The sequence below is a fragment of the Urocitellus parryii genome, chromosome 5 (genome assembly GCF_045843805.1).
Source record: "Urocitellus parryii isolate mUroPar1 chromosome 5, mUroPar1.hap1, whole genome shotgun sequence".
In the NCBI taxonomy this organism is placed as follows: domain Eukaryota; kingdom Metazoa; phylum Chordata; class Mammalia; order Rodentia; family Sciuridae; genus Urocitellus; species Urocitellus parryii.
In genome coordinates, this window is record NC_135535.1 from 96749808 (window position 1) to 96767927 (window position 18120).

Here is an 18120-nt window from a genome sequence, read left to right on the forward strand (position 1 = left end):
ACTTTGTTCCATTCTCCCCCCACACCCCCCCAAAAAAAACAAAACTCCTTTCAAGTAGGATCTCCTTTCCTTTCAAAACCATCCATCACCTTTTTTCTTTGTTGATTTTTTTTAAACTTATAATGTTTACCTTATTAAGGACAACCAATGAATTTGCTACATAACCACCACTGTCAGATTCTTATCTATTAGCAAGATCTTATTTAAATCTATAAAGCCCTTTAATATCAAGGTCTTAAGGATTTTGAAACTTTTAAAAATAATACGTAGCTGGGTGTGGTGCTGCATGCCTGTAAACCCAGTGGAGGCTGAGGAGGCTGAAGCAAGAAGATTACAAGTTCAAAGCCAACCTTAGCCACTTAGCAAAGCCTTAAACAACTTAGTAAGACCATCTCAAAATTTTAAAAAGAATGAGTAAATAAATAAAAAGGACTAAGGATGTAGCTAAAGGGTAAAGTGCCCTGGGTTCAATCCCCAGAACCAAAAAATAAAATTAAAAAATATCTAAATTTATTGTTTCACATTGGGTGTAATGAAGTATAAGCTCCAATGTCTTAATCTCACTTATGGATGTCCCAGCCTCCTCCCTTGACAGTTACAGATTGTGTACTTCATAACCCAGTCCTTGACTTGCAGCCAAAAAAGCAAAAGGTCTTTTGAAGTGACAGAAGAGCACACCATATTGTGAGCAGGGAATCAAAGCTGAAGAGCAGAAAGTCTTGCCAACAATCTTGTCATCAGCACTGTAAAATTATCCTGCAGCAATGACACCCCAATACTCAGAGGGGAATGAGCACTCCATTTGCTGAGCAGCTTCTGGACATAACTGGAACCGATCTCAGTCTGAGGAACTCTAAGGAGGGATTTCATTCTTTTCTGTGATCTCATTTTACAGAGCAGAACTCAAGTCTTTATAAAAGTGATTAACGGCCTTTCCGTTTCTTCATTTTTCCTCCAGCCACTTTGTTCCTGACACCAATAGCACCCTCTGTATCATCATTATCTCCAGCATCTTCTCGCTTGCGTTTCTTCTTTTCTCCATGTTCCCTTAACTCCTACAGGAAAACAGAAAGGATGCAACCAAAAATGAGTAACTGTCACTAGTCCCATCCTTCAAATATTGAGTAACTCCCCAAACCAGATACTAGCAAAGAATAATACCCAACTACAAAGATGCTAAAATGTTAATCTTATCAGTAATCAAACAAAAAATAATAATAAGCTACTATTTCATACAAAGATTGACAAAAGTTTTGAGAAGGGTAATAACTAGTATTGAAAATACCATCACTGATCATAAGACCTAATGAAGCTTTTCTTGGGGGCAATCTGGCATCCCATATGAACTCAAATTTTAGCAGCATGTACTCCTGGGCCCAAGAATTCCACTTTTAGGAATATACTCTCAGCAAACAGGACAAGTATTCAATGCTATACATACTAGAACATGCAATATAGTACTAGTTAAAATAGAAAAAACTAGATGAAATAGAAATGGAAAAAGTTACATCCATCAATGTAAATCATGTTACATAATGTGTGATGGAATTCTTTGCAGCCATTAAGAAATGATCACATGGGGGGCAAGAAGGTGGAAGTGGAGACAAAAAGACGATCACATGGATCTATACTTGTTGAAATAGAAAAATGCTAATCATATATAAATAGATAAATTCTAAACATAGGTGAAAAAAGAAAAAAGAGCTGGGTGCTATCAATGATTCTCAATGGAGGATGGTTTACCATTTTATTTACGACTTTAATCCTTTCTGTATTTTCTGAATTTTTTTTTCCCAGTGCACAGATAGCACTTCTGTAGTGAGCAGTGGGTGCAGAGATGGGTAACTAGGTTGAACCCAGGAGCACTCTACCACTGAGCTACATCCCCAGCCCCTTTTATTTTTTAAACAGGGTCTTACTAACTAAATTGTCCAGGCTGACCTCAAACTTGTGATCCTTATACCTCAGTCTCCTAGTGCTGGGATTACAGGAGTGTGCCACCACATTTGGCTCAAACAGCACTTTCATAAACAAAATACCAAATAAAAATTTTCACGTGGGCAGAAAAACAAATCTGTACACCAGCTACTCAGAAAGCAATCAGTGGAGAAAGTTTCTCCATATCTCAAACTAGAACTCCAATAAAGAGCACTAGAATCTTCTATAACCTTCTAATTACCACTACTACTGCTACTATAACTACTAGTATTTATTTAGTTTATAGTAGCTTATCTGGTGCTCATAAAACACCATAGATATTGAAGGCAAGTATTACTTTCAAATTTATAGGTAAGGAACTGATTCTGAGAGGCTAAGCAAAATGTCTAAGCTCAAAAAGCTAGGCCTTCTGACTCCCATGTCTGATGGTTTTTTTGCCACATGTGAAACATGAACAGTGGCTAGGAATGTGTCACCCTGGTCAGATTAAGTTCAAACAAAACCTGATTCAATGATGTGGTCTAAAGTCAACTTTCTCTCATCTCTGTCCTTGCTCATCTAAAATTTGGTATAAAAATAATGTCCAACTCCTGCAGATTATTATTAGGATTAATATAATAAAACATCTGACAAGTCACTATCATTTGCAGAGAGGCTAGTGAAAAAAGAGAATAAGATGCACACCATTCGGGCAAATCTTTGGGCTTCAGTCACTCGTTCTGTCAGCATCATAACCTCATCATCCTGTGTTGGAAAGACAGGCAGTTTCTTCCCAATTAAGTGTTCTATGCGCTGAAAGAGTTCCACATCATACCTGAGGAAGGAAGATCGACATGGCTTTTCTTGGCTGATAATGCAAATGCCTATTCCCAAAAAATATATTATGAGAGGATGCAATATGAGTTACAGTTTTAACACTAATGAATATGTTTTTTTCTTTCTATGTACTGGTTAAGTGTAATCTTTGTGCCTGATCCATGAGAAAAATCATCCAAGGTATTCTTTACTCACAGAATAGACTTGAATAGATAAAAACTTGTTCCTTTAAAGACAAGACGTAGTTATATTTTAATACTTTCAGAATACAGGGAAAAGTCATTACTCCCCAGTTCTAGCTGTTGAAATGTGCTGCTTATTTTATGTACTTCTATAAACCAAATACTATACTAGATCTTTTACATATATCATAGCCACTTTTCACCAAAACCATGCTAGATTGGTACTATTATTTCCATATTTAGAAATATGAAAAGCTCAAGAAGGAAGTTTAAGTGATTAGTACCATAAATGATAGAGCAAGGTTCCAAGTCAGTCTGGCTCTCTGAAACTCTTTTGGCATTCTGCTCTTGTCTCTACACTTTTCCTTTTGCTCTGCTCCAAAGGTGATTTACTTACTGTGTGACAAAAGTAATTGCCTTTCCAGAGCGCCCAGCTCTAGCAGTTCGACCTACACGGTGGATATAATCCTGGAACAAAAAGGGTAAATTCAAATTACATAGATTATGAGTAATAAGATGCATACATACAATCTGGTTGCAAACCTTTGAAAAAAACAGATTCATATTAGAACATGAAGAAAATGGCTTGGGCAATTAGTTGAAACAAATATATTTTATCTTTTTCATTCTTCTTGTAAGGCAAAATTGATCCAATGCTTCTTTTTTTTAATAGAAAGATAAGTCTACAAAGAATAACTGCATGGTTATAGCAATGTGGTATAAAGAAAAAAAATTAATATTAATTAGTTAAGAAACTAAAACACTAAGAAGAATGAAAAGCTGCCATTTCTAAAGAAATGAGATTGAGAGCTGGGGTGCAACTCAGTGGTAGAACAAGTTTGATCCTCAGTAACACACACACACAAGAAATGAAATTGACATAGATTAGCATATCGGCATCTACCCCCCCATGAGCATCTAATAACTCTCCTTGGCCATCTTCATTCATACTTATTAATATTACATTCATAGGCATGTTCAAGATGATGAGAATTAATATTATCAAGAGCTTTTGGCTAGGAGCAGTGGTACTCCACTGTAATCCTAGCAACTTGGGAGGTTGACACAGGAGATTCACAGGTTCAAGGTTAGCCTCAGTAACTCAGCAAGGCCCTAAGCAACTGAGCAAGACTCTGCCACAAAATTAAAATTAAAAAGGGTTGGGGATACAGCTCAGTGACAAAATGCTCTTGGATTCAAGACCCAATACCCACCCCCCCAAAAAAATCTAGCACTTTCTCATAGTGTGTGTGTGTGTGTGTGTGTGTGTGTGTGTGTGTGTTTTGCTGGGGACTAAACCCAGGGCCTTGTGCATGTGAGGCAAGCACTCTACCAACTGAGCTATATCCCCAGCCCACTTTCTCAATTTTTGAAACTTAACTATTCCAGGACAAAAAAAAAAACAACCCTACATTATAACTAAGGGAAAACAGAAATTATTATTTAAGAAATAAACTTTGGGGGGTGGGTTGTAGCTCAGTGGCAGAATGCTTGCCTCCCATATGTGAGGCACTGGGTTTGATTTTCAGCACCGCATATAAAGAAATGAATAAAATAAAGGTCCATCAGCAACTAAAAACATATTTAAAAACAAAAAACTTTGGATCTCATGAAAATCAAAGGAAGATCAGTAGAGGAAAAGGATCAATGGGTAGGTAAAGGGAAGGGAGGGAGAAGTGCTGAGGAGTGATACTGGCCAAATAATATTGTTATATTGTGTGTATGTACAAATATGCAACAACAAATCCTATCAATATGTACAGCTATAATGCACCAATGAAAAAAATGTAGAAAGGGGCGGGGGTTGTACCTCAGTGGTAGAGAACTTGCCTCTCACATGTGAGGCACTGGGTTCGATACTTAGTACTACATAAAAATAAACAAAATAAAGATATTGTGTCCATCTATAACTATTTTTTTTTTAAAAATGGAAAGGTGGGCTGGGGTTGTGGCTCAATGGTAGAGCACTCACCTAGCATGTGCGAGACCCTGGGTTCGATCCTCAGCACCACATAAAAATAAATAAATAAAAATAAAGGTATTGTGTCCAACTACAACTAAATAATAAATATTAAAAATATGGAAAGGATGGGCTGGGTATGTGGCTCAAGCCTCAGCACCACATAAAAATGAAATAAAGATGTGTGTCCACCAAAAACTAAAAAATAAATATTAAAAAATTCTCTCTCTTTTTAAAAAAAAAATATTAAAAAAAATATTGAAAGGAAAAAACAAAAACAGAAATAAATTTTGAGAATAGAAAGTCACATCAGCAATAGGACTCACCTTGGAATGAGTTGGAATGTCAAAGTTGACCACTACATCCACATGAGGTATGTCCAAACCTCTGCTTGCAACATCAGTTGCCAGAAGAATGGAACGAGCCTTAGCCTTAAACTTATTAAGGGATCCTAGGCGCTTGCTCTGAGATGATGAAAAGAAAATGAGCAGAATTTTACTCTGAGAAAACAAAGCAATCTTGGAATATAAGACACATAAAATATACCAAATAGACACACTAAATACAAGAACTAAGCAATAAAATTTATTAAAAGTATTTTCCCTGTTAAGTCCAGAACGAGGCTTTGCAGATTAAAACAGAAATACGGAAGCAACAAAAAATATTTAAGATGTAGGCTAAAAACAGCAATACAAAATAGGGATTGTTTAAAGTGACAGAAAGATAATTGGAAAATAATTTATTAAGTGTCTTTAGAGACCAGAGAATCATTATTACCACTAGGCAGAATAAATCAACTCAAATAGCTTGCAAACTACCTATAAAATATTATAATTTGAGCCTTCTGTTATCCTGAGAGGGGAAAGTAAGCATCCAGAGCAACACTTCAAAGCCCATAAAATTACAATAATTACAGGCATTAATGCTATATGTCCCTATCATATAAATCTATTATTATAAAGTTTATTCTTCTCATGCCACCAGTGATGCCAAAGAATCCTTACCTGACTCATCTGTCCATGGAGGGGGATAGCAGTAAATCCAAGATTCCGGAGTAGCAAAGCTGTTCTCTGAGTGTTATTACACGTGCTGCAGAATATCATAAAGGAGTTTCCAGCCAATTCATTTAGAATATAAACCAGGTAGGTATCCTAAGTTACAAAACAATATATGTAATTGAATCTGGAAGAAAGATTGGACACCTGGCATATTCATTAAGGAAAGACTAAGCCTATAAGTGTTTCTCAATTGTCCAGACCACCAGTTGCCAGCTTTGCATTTTTTAATCAGGACTATGACCTTTGTCAACCATGCATCTCCAACACAGCCTGAGGTTAAGCACAAGGAGAGCTATACTCAGCAACCAGGAAAAGTTCTTATATTAAAGCACATAATCTGGGATAGCTTTTACAAAAAAAGGCACACAATAAAGTAAAAATTACCTAAAGTATGGAGCTGGGAAGGAATTATCTCATTATACCAGGAATTCATTGTTGTGATTTAGTATATTGTGAATTCCTGAAATGTTTGACTTATCTGTGGTAAATATAATTACAACATGCACTCTAAGACAAACAGAGAGGACTCCAACCTGTACCATAGCTCTCAACTTATCAAGAGTTGGCATATTTTCAGATGCCTTTGTGAGGAGAGGGCAAGGCAGGAATGATCAAAGTAAATACTTTACCTTGAATTTAGAGGGAATAAAAAGGTAATATTGCTGTAACTTTTCAACTGTCTGGTATTTAGAGGAAACAGCACATTTTACAGGATTCTTCAGAGCTGCTCGCTGAAGTTTCTGCACCTAGAGAAAGGAAATCTAGAATGGTATGCTATTGGAAGTCATCTGTGAACTGTGCATGAACCAAATCAGCATGGAAGCCACTGATTAGGAAAATCTGGTATCCAGGAACTCTCAGCAGCAAACCTGCTGGTGAGACTACCCAAATACATGTGAATCCCTATACAGCTCTGCCACAGGTTCAACACTGCACTGGAGTTGGGGTAACCCACTGGAGCCACACAGACACACAGCCTCTCTGATGGCTATAGCCTGCCAAGATACCAATCAATCTGCTGGCTGCAAGCCCCCTGTCATACTGAGAAGCAAGACTCCTCCTGCTGAAATCTTATCCCTGTACTCCCTTAAATAAAGAACAGGAGCCATTTTCTAACTGCTAGCATTTTCCAGCTCCTATGTGGACTAGAGGAAACTATCATGAGCTCTGCTTTTTAAAACTATTTTCTGGCTCTGACTCTGACTCTTAATTCTTCACTATTTCAGACTTTCATTTTCTCAGGTGGCTCATCCCATCCTGAGCAGAAAACTGCCCAGGTGAGAAGCTGGTCACCCTGCAATAGTATGCTAATTCCTAAATACTCTATTTTTACTTTTATGTATTTTTGCTATTGTTGTGATTATTGTTTTTACGTGTCAATTCTTATAAAGAAGAAAACATATGTCCAAGCAAATTTTACCTTTTTGGTCATGGTAGCAGAGAAAAGAAATGTTTTCCGATCTCGGGGGATCACTTTGAGGATCTTGTCAACCTGAAGCACAAAGAGGTATGGTTGTCAAACTGACATTTAGACTGGACAACGGCAAATCCTCCAGATAGTGAAGGAGGTGGAGACTAAGAAACTAAATACATCACTGTGGGGATCTGGGACTCAACATTCAATTCAGCTAGAATTTACTGAAGATTTGCTATTTTCATGTCATACCAGATGTTATTAAAAAAAAAAAAAAAAAAAAAAATATATATATATATATATATATATATAAAACGTTATTCAGAGAAAAGAGTTTAAGTTGGTAGATTAGAAACTCTCTTATTAGAGTTTAAATTGGTAGATTTGATGACTCACTATGTTGAACGGGTTATTAAAGAAAATGAAGACATTTCAAGTTTTATAGTGTGGGAGGCCATCCTCGCACTTGATTTGAGTTACCTCCCTGGCGGGTGAGAGGCACTTAGTTAGACACAGCTGTGTTAGAGCTTTCCCCACCCTTTTCCAGGTCCAAAGGCTTGTCCACGCAGAGGCATGCCTGGCCACTGCCCTAAAGACCCAATCATTGCCCTTGACCTTGGGATGCTGCCCCACTTAACCTTCAATGGATGGGATTTTCCCCGGAAGTTTTTGTTTTGTTCCCAATAAAAGCCCACTCCCTGGCGTGTTTTCTTTCTCTCTCTCTCTCTAGTCTCTTCTGTAAACCTCGCCACCGCATTAGGTGGCTGGAGGTGGGAGCTAGAAGCCATCCCGGAGCTGGTATTAAAGGTAATAAGAGTCTTGTCTCTTTAATTTAAAACTCCCTAGCAATTACTCATGAATCGAACCTTCTTTCATGAAGCCAGCACTGGTTGTGTAGCAGATTATAGGAGAGGTCTAAATCAAATAAAATGGGGAAAAGAAACACTTCTCATCTCTGAAGAAAGAAATGAACCATGTTCTAAAATTAAGCAGGTACTAAGGCAGTAAGAACATGAAAAACACTAAAAATGGAAAAAGGGCAGAGGAATGCTGAAGTTAACTGAGGCTGCCATGGTGCACTATACAAGCCACTGGGCAAGGAACCAAATTTTGAAACAGAGACCTTGAGATGCTCTAAGAAGAGGAAAACAACTGAAAATTCACCTCTGTCTCAAAATCCATATTCAATATTCGGTCTGCTTCATCCATGACCAGGTATTTGAGAGCTCTTAAATTGAAACCTTTTGTATTTTCCAAATGGTCAATCAGTCGGCCAGGAGTTGCTACCAAGAAAGGTTGAGGAAAAGGGCAATGTTTTCAAACAAGGACAAAAAGAAAGTGATCTCCCCCTATCACAACCACCAAAAAAATTAAGAAATTATAAAACTAAACATAATTACCAAAATCTGTTCCTCAAAGTCTTTCCATCCAACATTGGTAGATTTTTTTTCCAATTTATCACTGCCAGTGTCTTTTGACTTTGCCAATTACTCACCTATTACTATATGTGGTTTCTTTGCCAGGGCCAAAGACTGGGACATTGAATCAATTCCACCTACAATCACAGCTACAGAAATAAAAAGAACTTATAAAAGAGATTCTTAGTTTCTTCCATAATCTACTAAACATCTTTTAAAGCCAATGTTAGATTTCTACTTATATTTGTTCTCCCCTCAATATTAATTCTTTTCCCAAAGCTAAAATACATCAGTTACTTGGATCAATAACTCAAGAAAACAATGCTTTCTTCTACTCTCTTTTCACACTCATTCTCCACTTGTGAAGACACTGCAGTACTACTTTCCTCATAGATACTTACCACTCTGCACTCCAATAGAGGACCCCAGAGCTTCAAACTGCTCTGAGATCTGAAAGGCCAACTCCCGAGTGGGGGTGAGCACAAGGGCAAACAAACGCTGGGGCGTCTCTAGCAGAGCATTCAGGATGGGCAAAGCAAAGGCCCCTGTTTTTCCAGAGCCGGTTTCTGCCAGCCCAATGATATCACGACCTAGAGGAAAAAACAAAAATACCTAATACAAGGACATTCCCTCAGTGCTCTTTCCATGTTTTCTCCAATGACATAATGCTGGACACAAAGTAGTCACTCAATTTATAATTATATGATTAATTATAGACCAAAGGAGAGTGACTAAATAGAAAAGACATAGTCCCTGTCCTAGACAAGCTCAAAAATCCAAAAGTGAGATAGACAAATAAACAAATACATCATAATGTTGATAAGAGTTTTAATATAAGCCCCTACAAAATACAGTGAGAATGCAAAGGAAGAAGAAATTCAATGCCTGGGAGAGCCAAGCTAATAGGGGTAAGGAATGAGTTAAATCTGGAAGTGAGCAATAAAAGGAAGGAAAAGTAATCCTGCATGAGGAAAGATGGAGTTTCAAAGAACACAGCAAAGAAAGAGTGAGAAGTACACTGGCTGAGCACAAAGCATTATGGGGAAAGGAAGAATGAGGCTAAAAAGGAAATTTATAAGCCATCTACAAGTTTTGACAATGTTATTCTACAGGAAGATAAACTCTAGGCCTGATGGCATAAGGATAAACCCAGGAGCTTAACAATATAAGCCATATACTGCGCATTCTGAGAATGTCACAAATAATTCCTTAAGAATAGATCACCATGGTTTGTTATTACCATTTAAGCCACAACTTCAGAAATTAACTCAAGACCACTCTCTTTAGGCTGGCTGCAGCCCACAGAGGTAGCTCTGCACAAAAACAATTCCTATTGAGTAATGGCCCCTACCAAGTTGTTCATGTTGTTTTGTGATTCTATAACTATTAAGAAAGCAGTTATCTGGAAAGCATCATGTTGTGTGTAAACCCCTTTTCTCTCAGGCAACCTGAATTTGACCTGTTCCTTACAATTGTGTATCACTCTATTTCACTGATATCTGAGATCAATTATTTCCAACTGAACTCATCTTTGCTGAAATTATTTTTCCTCTTATGTTCCTTTCTACATCAATGATACACATTATGTCCTAAACTCACTGCCTAGACACTTTGCTATAATCTTCGATTTCCTCATCCTTTCCTTCCATTTGCCTAAACTGGCTATAAAATCATGCAAGATTCTTTTTCTATCATTTTCTCTTTTTCATTCTCACTACCACGAACCCACCCATTATTTATTGTCAAAATTATTGCAATGACCTCTTTATTAGTCTCTCAATCTCTAGGTTCTTGTTTCTAAATTATTTTACACAGCTATAAGACCAATTTTCTAAGAGTACAACTCTAAGAATTTCATTCTGCTAAAAACAACCTCCAAGAAACTCTACTGCCTATGAAGCATAGATCAAATTCTTTACCCAGCATTCAAGTTTTTTATAATCTGGCCCCAGATTATGAATTACTAAACTTTTTCACTACTCTATGGTGAAAGTGCTCACAAACCTCCATACATTGCCCATGTTTCCAGCCTCCTTAGCTTTTTTATAGCTATTCCCTATAACTAGAAAGTCCATTCCCATCAAATCTAATTCAGTCTTCAAGGTTCAACTTCAAGGTTCAGTCTTCCCAATCTCCCCAGACAAAAATGAAATAAATTTTCTCTAATCCATTCCAGTTAAATTGAATTACTCTCCCCCAGGGCTTTTTTCCCCCCAGTACTGAAACTGAATCCAGGGCCAGGGCCTTATTCATGATGGCAAGCATAAATGATGTACCACTGAGCTACATCCCCCAGTCAGTCACTGTCTGTCGGTCTCCCCACCATCTCACTAAGTTGTGCAGGCTGGTCTCAAAGTTGTGATCTTCCCACCTCAGCCTCCTGAGTAGCAGGACTTACAGGCATGCACAACTGCATCCAGCACCCCAGTGTATTTTTTTTTCACCTTTGTTTTATTTACTTATTTTTATGTGGTGCTGAGAATCGAACCCAGGGCCTTGCACACGCTAGGCAAGCACTCTATCACTGAGCCACAACTCCAGCCCACACCAGTGTATTTTGAATGTACCTTTTTTATGTCCCTGTTCACCCTGTAACAAAGCTATCATTATCTCCTTATTAGACTCCTGGAAAACGCAAAATTCTCAACTTCCAGTGCTTTATATTTACATCAAATATCCCATAGTGACTATTTATGAAAGAAACAAATGTATGCAGTATAAGTCTAACCACTTTTCTACATGACAGCTCTTCAAAACATTAAAGCCAAAACTTCTCTACTTCATATCAAATGCACTCAGTCCTTTAACTACTTGTGACTATTCTTGATACTTTACCACACTCATTGCCCCTCAGCTGATTCCTGAAAACTGTGGTCTTCAGACCTAAGAAAAACAGTATCTTATGTATATTCTCACTAGCACAAAGCACTATTCTCTCTCTAGAGCTGACCAGGAGTTCTTAATCTAGAACTTGTAAAAGAGAAATTCAGGGATGAGGGAGGAAAAGCCTTGAACTTGCTGAAATTATATGCAAAAAAAAAAATTGTTTTTCAATACTGGGGATTACCACTGAGCTACATCCTCGGCCTGTATGTGGGGGGCAGAAGGGGTCTCACTAAATTACCAAGGCTGGTCTCAAACCACTGAAACTACCCTCCTACCTGAGTCTTCCAAATCCCTGGCATTACCAGCATGCCCTATCATGTCCAGCAATTATTTACAAAATTTTATATTTGATATTTTTTGAGGACACATTTGATCTTTTTTTTTTAATGTGGATGAAATTTTCCTTTTTATTTGATTCTCAAAGGAATAAAGGGATCCCTAAAATCCCTCTCCTTAAGGTAATGTTGCTCAATTACTCACTTTCTGTGAGGATCGTAATGAATTTCAGTTAGCCAATATCTCAGATTACTTTTACCACCCTCTCTAACCCTGTAAAGAAGGCACTTCAGGAATCTAGGACTTTACTTCTGTTCCTATTAAAGTTTACCCTGTTTGTTTCAGTTCCACTAGTCATCAACAAGCACTTTACCCATTCTTCTGCAAATATAATAAGCACCTTTCACAACAAAAGCTGTGGACTCCTCCAGACATAGATATAGTCATGTGACATAAAAAAACAATGGACCTCTCATAAGACACATATACTACATTGCCTAGGTGTGTAATATAGGCTCTACCACCTTGGTTTATGTAAGTGCACTATATGATGTTCACACAAGAACAAAAACATTTAACAACACATTTTCCAGAAAATATGCCCTTCATTAAGCAACACATGACGGTATGTTTCAGGTGTTCTTATACATAAGTATGCATATATTGATTGATGATTTCTAATAAATTTCTCATTAGTACAATTTAATCCAGTTCTTTCTTAAAGTCAACATCTGTAGCAGAACAAATCCCTTTAACTATTAAATGACAAAAAAACCCCTGCAAAACTGAGAAATGACTGACTTTTTCAAAAGCCCAAACTTTGCTTCTTTAGAGACCATACCTTTACTTTATTTGAAATGTACACGCAATCATTCTCAACAGTGTTATTTAACTGAATATAACTTCACTGAATCATACCAGGACACATTTAACTTCTACCTACCTTGTAAGGCCAGAGGAATAGCTTCAATCTGGATCTTAGTGGGCTTTGCCCATCCCAACTGGTCACAAGCTTCACACAATACATCTGTTACACCCTTAGAATTCAGAAAAACATACCTTAGCAAAAAGCAGTACATCTTCACCTCCCTTTTATTTAAACGACTTTATCGATTCCATTCTCTGGTGACATGTAGAGCCTCTTATGTTTGAGTTAACAAGAATCTATATCACACCTCTGAGCTCGAGTTAATGAATGCTTTCTACTTAACGAGGACAGAGCCAAGTGTTTTACGTGAATTTCCTTATTTAATTATCACAATTCTGCAAGGTACACGTGAAATGTGTGGCACAATAAGTGACTGGGCCAACATTCAAACCTGGTTGATACACCTAACTCCAGAGTCCACCTATAAAAAGACGCGATTCAGATACAATCTCCTGGGCAAACAACAAACGTCGCCCCGCAAAAGTGGAGAAGGTAAACTCCCACCACCCAAACTCGAGAGCCAAGGGAGCGCAGTCCGAAGCCGAGCTTCTGAAAATCTAATCTAGGCCCCGAATGCTTGTTCACGCTACTGGCTGAGATGTAAAGTAATCTTTCCCTGCTTGAACCTAGCGCCAACAGTACAAAAGAGATGCCGGCATCTGTCATTCTCACCAGGTCTTTAAATGTCTTAGTTTCCTCCTCCTCCACCGCCGGCTGGGGAGCTTCACTGGAAGAATCGTGGTCTTCGGACGCCGCCATGCTGCCCGCGGGTTCCGGAAGTGGGCTGGGGGCACGCGGAATGCTGGGAAATGTAGTTCTAGTGTTCCCCGGGCCGCGTGTTGCGGCGCCCCCTACGGGCTGACTGCAGCAGGCTCCGGGCCGGTGGAGAATTGCAGAAATATAGTGGGTGTAAACGTGTGGGCTTGTGGAACTAAGCTGAGGGCAGACCATGCTGCCCTTTAAGTGCCTTCTAAAGAGCCTTCCCTACCTGTCTTCCTGGTATGTCCCCGATTTTCTAACTGTAGAGAGATGAACAGTCGGGTAACACAGTATTATTTATTCATTTCATTCATTTATTCAGTATTTTTTAAGTGCCTACCATATTCCAGGGCTATGCTAGATGCCTAGTGGTGTCTTGTGGAGGGAAGACATAATAAATAAGTGATCACAGTTCACTTCAAATTTGTGAAAAGTGCTATGATTCAACAAATGTTAGAAAAATAAGGAAGTGTGACCTTGGGAGGGAAAGTTGTGGGGATGACAGGAAGATTGGAAAGGCCTCTCTGAGGCAGTGATATTTGAAGTGAGACCTTGCTGGTGAGCAGGAGAAAGCCCTTTAAAGGCCTGGGGGACAATTATTCCATATTGAGGAACTTCAAATACAAAGGCCGGAAAGCCAGTGAGGCTCTTCTGGAAAGCCATCAGCCACTACTGGGGCAAATTAAGTACTCTGTGTTGCATGTCCAATGTTTAGCAAGTGCACTCCTATGGTAGGTGTTCATTATTTCCAGAGGTGGAGAGTTGGAGGCAATCTGATGCACCTCCCTGGGAGGACAGTGGGTAGTTGAAATGTGTACCTGATGTGCACAAGCATGCCCTTAACAATATAGTTAGATCTCAAAAACCCAGAGCTGCCATGAGGAAAGCATAAAATAGATCGTGTATATTTAAAATATGTGCCTACCTTACATCACACATATATATGGTAGGTACACTTGAAATATTTTAGAATGGCTACCTATGGAGGGAAAGGAATTAGGACAAAATTGGAAATTGGGGAATTAGAAATAAAATAATTGGAGACAAAAGAGAATAAATATACAAAGCAAGATGAATATTTATTTTCATGATGGTAATGTGATTTTTGACCTAAGAATAGTGATAACCTCAACTGAATTGCCTGAGGTCCTTCACAGCCCTGTTCCTAAAAAGGACCTGATTTAGAAATCACCTTGGTGTCTGCAACAATGAAAAAGGTAGGGTGATGTCAGAGAAGAGGGCTTAGGTCAGATCCTGTAGGGTCCCGTAATAAAAGGTATGGGATTGGCACTCCACTTCTGTTTTGCTCTCCCTTTGGTTACCCTCTCCACTCTCCTAGGACTGGGAATTAGGCCACTTAAGATGATCTCCAAAGTGGATAACACTCTTTAGGATAAGCGGAAGTCAACTCATCCTAAAGAAAGTCAGCTAGTTCTTCCTCTTCCTGTACTTCCTATACACTACACAGAATGTATAGTGGGGAATTTGTGGTACTTGTTTGGCAAGTGAGGTACTTAAGTCCAACTGGTAAAAAAAAAACATGTGCCCAAGGTCACAGGAGTCAAGACTAGAAATCTATATATATATATAATTATATAATATATATATATATACATATATATTTTTTTAAACAGGTTCTCCCTTAAGTTTCTTTGAGGCTGGCCTCAAATTTGCAATTCTCCTGCACCAACCTTCCAAGTATTCAGGATTGCAGCTCTGCACCACCACACCAGCTAGAAGCCAAGCTTCTTGAGGCCCACACTAATTGTTACCAAACACTGGGCTCACCCCTTGGTGAGTGCAGAGTCAATAAGTACAATCAAGAAATAAGAGAGTGAACAGAGGAGCCAGTCTGGCGTGGTGGTGCATCCTAGCAACTCAGAAGACTGAGACAAGAGGATCTCTGCAATTTAGAGAGACCCTGTCTCAAAATGTAAAAATATAATTAAAAAAGGACTTGGCATGTAGCTTAATGATAAAACACCCTGGGCTTCAATCCCCAATACCAAAAGAGAGAGACACACAGAGAGAAAGAGAGAGAAAGAAAGTCTTTTGCTTTCAATAAGGAAAGCATGAGAGATAATTCTCAAAGCAATTTCTCCTGAACAAAAAAAGCAAGGGATCTAGCTGGGCATGGTGGTACATGCCTGTAATTCATCAACACAGGAGGCATTGCTTTGAGTACCAAATGACAACAACAACAACAACAAGCAAGCAAGAGAAGCTAGAGGGGGGCACATTCCTGAGTTCAAGGTCATATATTACCTGTTCATAAAAATGCCAGCCGTGAATGCCTCTAGGTGGAGAATTCACTGTTATGGTGAGCAAAGTTTACTATAGATCACCCAGAAAAGAATGAATCAGAATGACTGGGCCATTTGAATTGGTCTCTTGTAAGTTTCTCTGGAGTGTTTTATGTCAGACAAATAAAAAAAACTTTGAAGGAACTTTAACAGAGATATGAACAGTCAGATAACAGTATTATTTATTCATTTCACTCATTTATTCAGTATTTCATTCATTTATTCATTTATTCATTTGAAGGGGCAGCAGCTCTTCTCCCACAAACATAAGTGATTGCTCCTGAAAGTACCTGCCCAGCAGCTAAGACAGTGACTTTACTGAAGATTATCTCACATGATCAAAAACAGCTTTCATAGCAAAAGTGAGGTGCTGAGTAACTCAGTGAGACCCTGTCTCTAAATAAAATACAAAATAGAGCTGGGTATGGAGCTTAGTAATCGAGTACCACTGAGTTTAATCCCCAGTACCAAAAGGAAAAAAGAAAAGAATAGCTTTCATCTGCACGATCACACTCAGAATTCCTCTGCTGCACAAATTTTTCACAAAAAAAACAAAGAGGGGAGTAGCTGAAATATTTATTTTGCTCATCTTAGACTCATTCTCTGACTTCATTCAGGAGAGTAAAATGGGAACTTAAGAGCTGAAGAAAGAAAGGAGAGGCAGGACTGGGGAATGAGGGAAGCTTGAAAATGCCCAATGGAAGCAAAGGAAAAAACAACCATGCAGTAAGATTTCTGAGGATTAACTGTTGCTTCTAAGGGAACTGATTTAGCCATTCAATGCTGTTTTAATATACAACCCTCCCAGTTTTAGCCCAGCAGGGCTCTTTGTCTGTTGTTGGACAATTCGACATGGACTATTTTTAAGACTTCCTCTGGTGCCAGTGTCCCCAAGGCTTTGAGAGCCATGCAGAGGATGTACATGCACTGAGGGCAGCGTCAGCATTGCGCCATTCCTTAGACCAGTGCCCGACCGGAAACAAATCCATGTCAGAGCAGCAGGTTTTACAATAATAACAGAGTCTTAGGTGAGTCCACCACAGAACTCTTGTCCCTCAGCTGGGAGCTCGTTTTACTTTTGATCCAGAAGCCACCGGGTGGGTTCCAAAGATTAAATCCGCATCAGCTGAGAGCATTGTCTGCTTTTGACTATCTCTACCAGGTTTGGAGCAGCCTGGATAATTCTATTTTGTTCACGGAAATAATAGAGATCCATTCTAGTAACTGAGCCATGTCATATCCTGTACTTTCAGAACAATGAGGAAGGTTAAAAAGGAAATCTAAATAAACACTAAAAGTGATAAGTGAGAAAAGCAAGCCTGAAACAATATACTGGCTCCAGAAGAAATCTAAGCATTGATCCCATCTCACTCTGAAAAGGTTTCACGGGTCCTTTGTCTTTGTGTGCCTCTTCCTGCGTGTGCGCGCATGCACACACAGATACACACACACACACAGAGTATATAAATATACACATATAAATGTGTGTGTATATATATATATATATATACATACACAGTACACATATATTAAAACTGTATTACTATAAAGACAAATATTATATTAAAATATTTTCTTTGACTTAAAAGTTCATTTTTTTCTTTAACCTCTAAAAATAAATTAAATCTTTTATTTTTTCTTTCTTCTTTTAGTTCTCCAAAGTACAGCAGTTCCCCCTTATTCATGGAGGATATGTTCCAAGATCCACCCCCAGTGGATTCCTGAAACAGTGGATAGTACTCAACTCTTTGTATGCTTTCTCCTCTACATACATCTCTGTGTGTGCATACAGGTACATTCCTATGATAACATTTAGTTTTTTTAATTAGGCACAGTAAGAAAAAAAAACTCATCTAATGATAAAAGATGACAATTATAACAATATACTGTAATAACAGTTATGTGAATATGGTGTCCCCTCCCAAATATCTTTTTGCATCTCATGATAATGCAAGATGAAAATCAAAGAAAGGATTTTATGGCTCCTCTTTCACATATTCAACTTGCTAGCATCACTACTGTTGCATTTTGGAGTCATTTTTGCATCAAATAAGGGTTTACTTGAACACAAGCACTGCAATCCTGTGACAGGATTGATAACCAAGAGAGCTGCTGAGTGACAAATGTGCAGGCACAATGTATAGTGTGGATATACCAGAAAAGGGGATAATTCACATCCCAG

At 38.4% G+C, this 18120-nt stretch overlaps 1 protein-coding gene across 1 annotated transcript; it reads right to left on the reverse strand.

Moving 5' to 3' along the window:
• Positions 1 to 488: 488 nt before the first annotated feature.
• On the reverse strand, positions 489 to 13640 carry Ddx47 (DEAD-box helicase 47). Its single transcript, XM_026409286.2, has 12 exons — positions 13549 to 13640; positions 12892 to 12985; positions 9188 to 9376; positions 8864 to 8935; positions 8533 to 8651; positions 7375 to 7446; positions 6584 to 6700; positions 5901 to 6047; positions 5223 to 5360; positions 3334 to 3404; positions 2623 to 2752; positions 489 to 1055 (listed from the first exon to the last, which is right to left on the reverse strand). The coding sequence occupies exons 1-12, from the start codon at positions 13633 to 13635 to the stop codon at positions 924 to 926; spliced, it is 1368 nt and encodes a 455-aa protein (XP_026265071.2). The 5' UTR covers positions 13636 to 13640; the 3' UTR covers positions 489 to 923.
• Positions 13641 to 18120: the final 4480 nt, after the last annotated feature.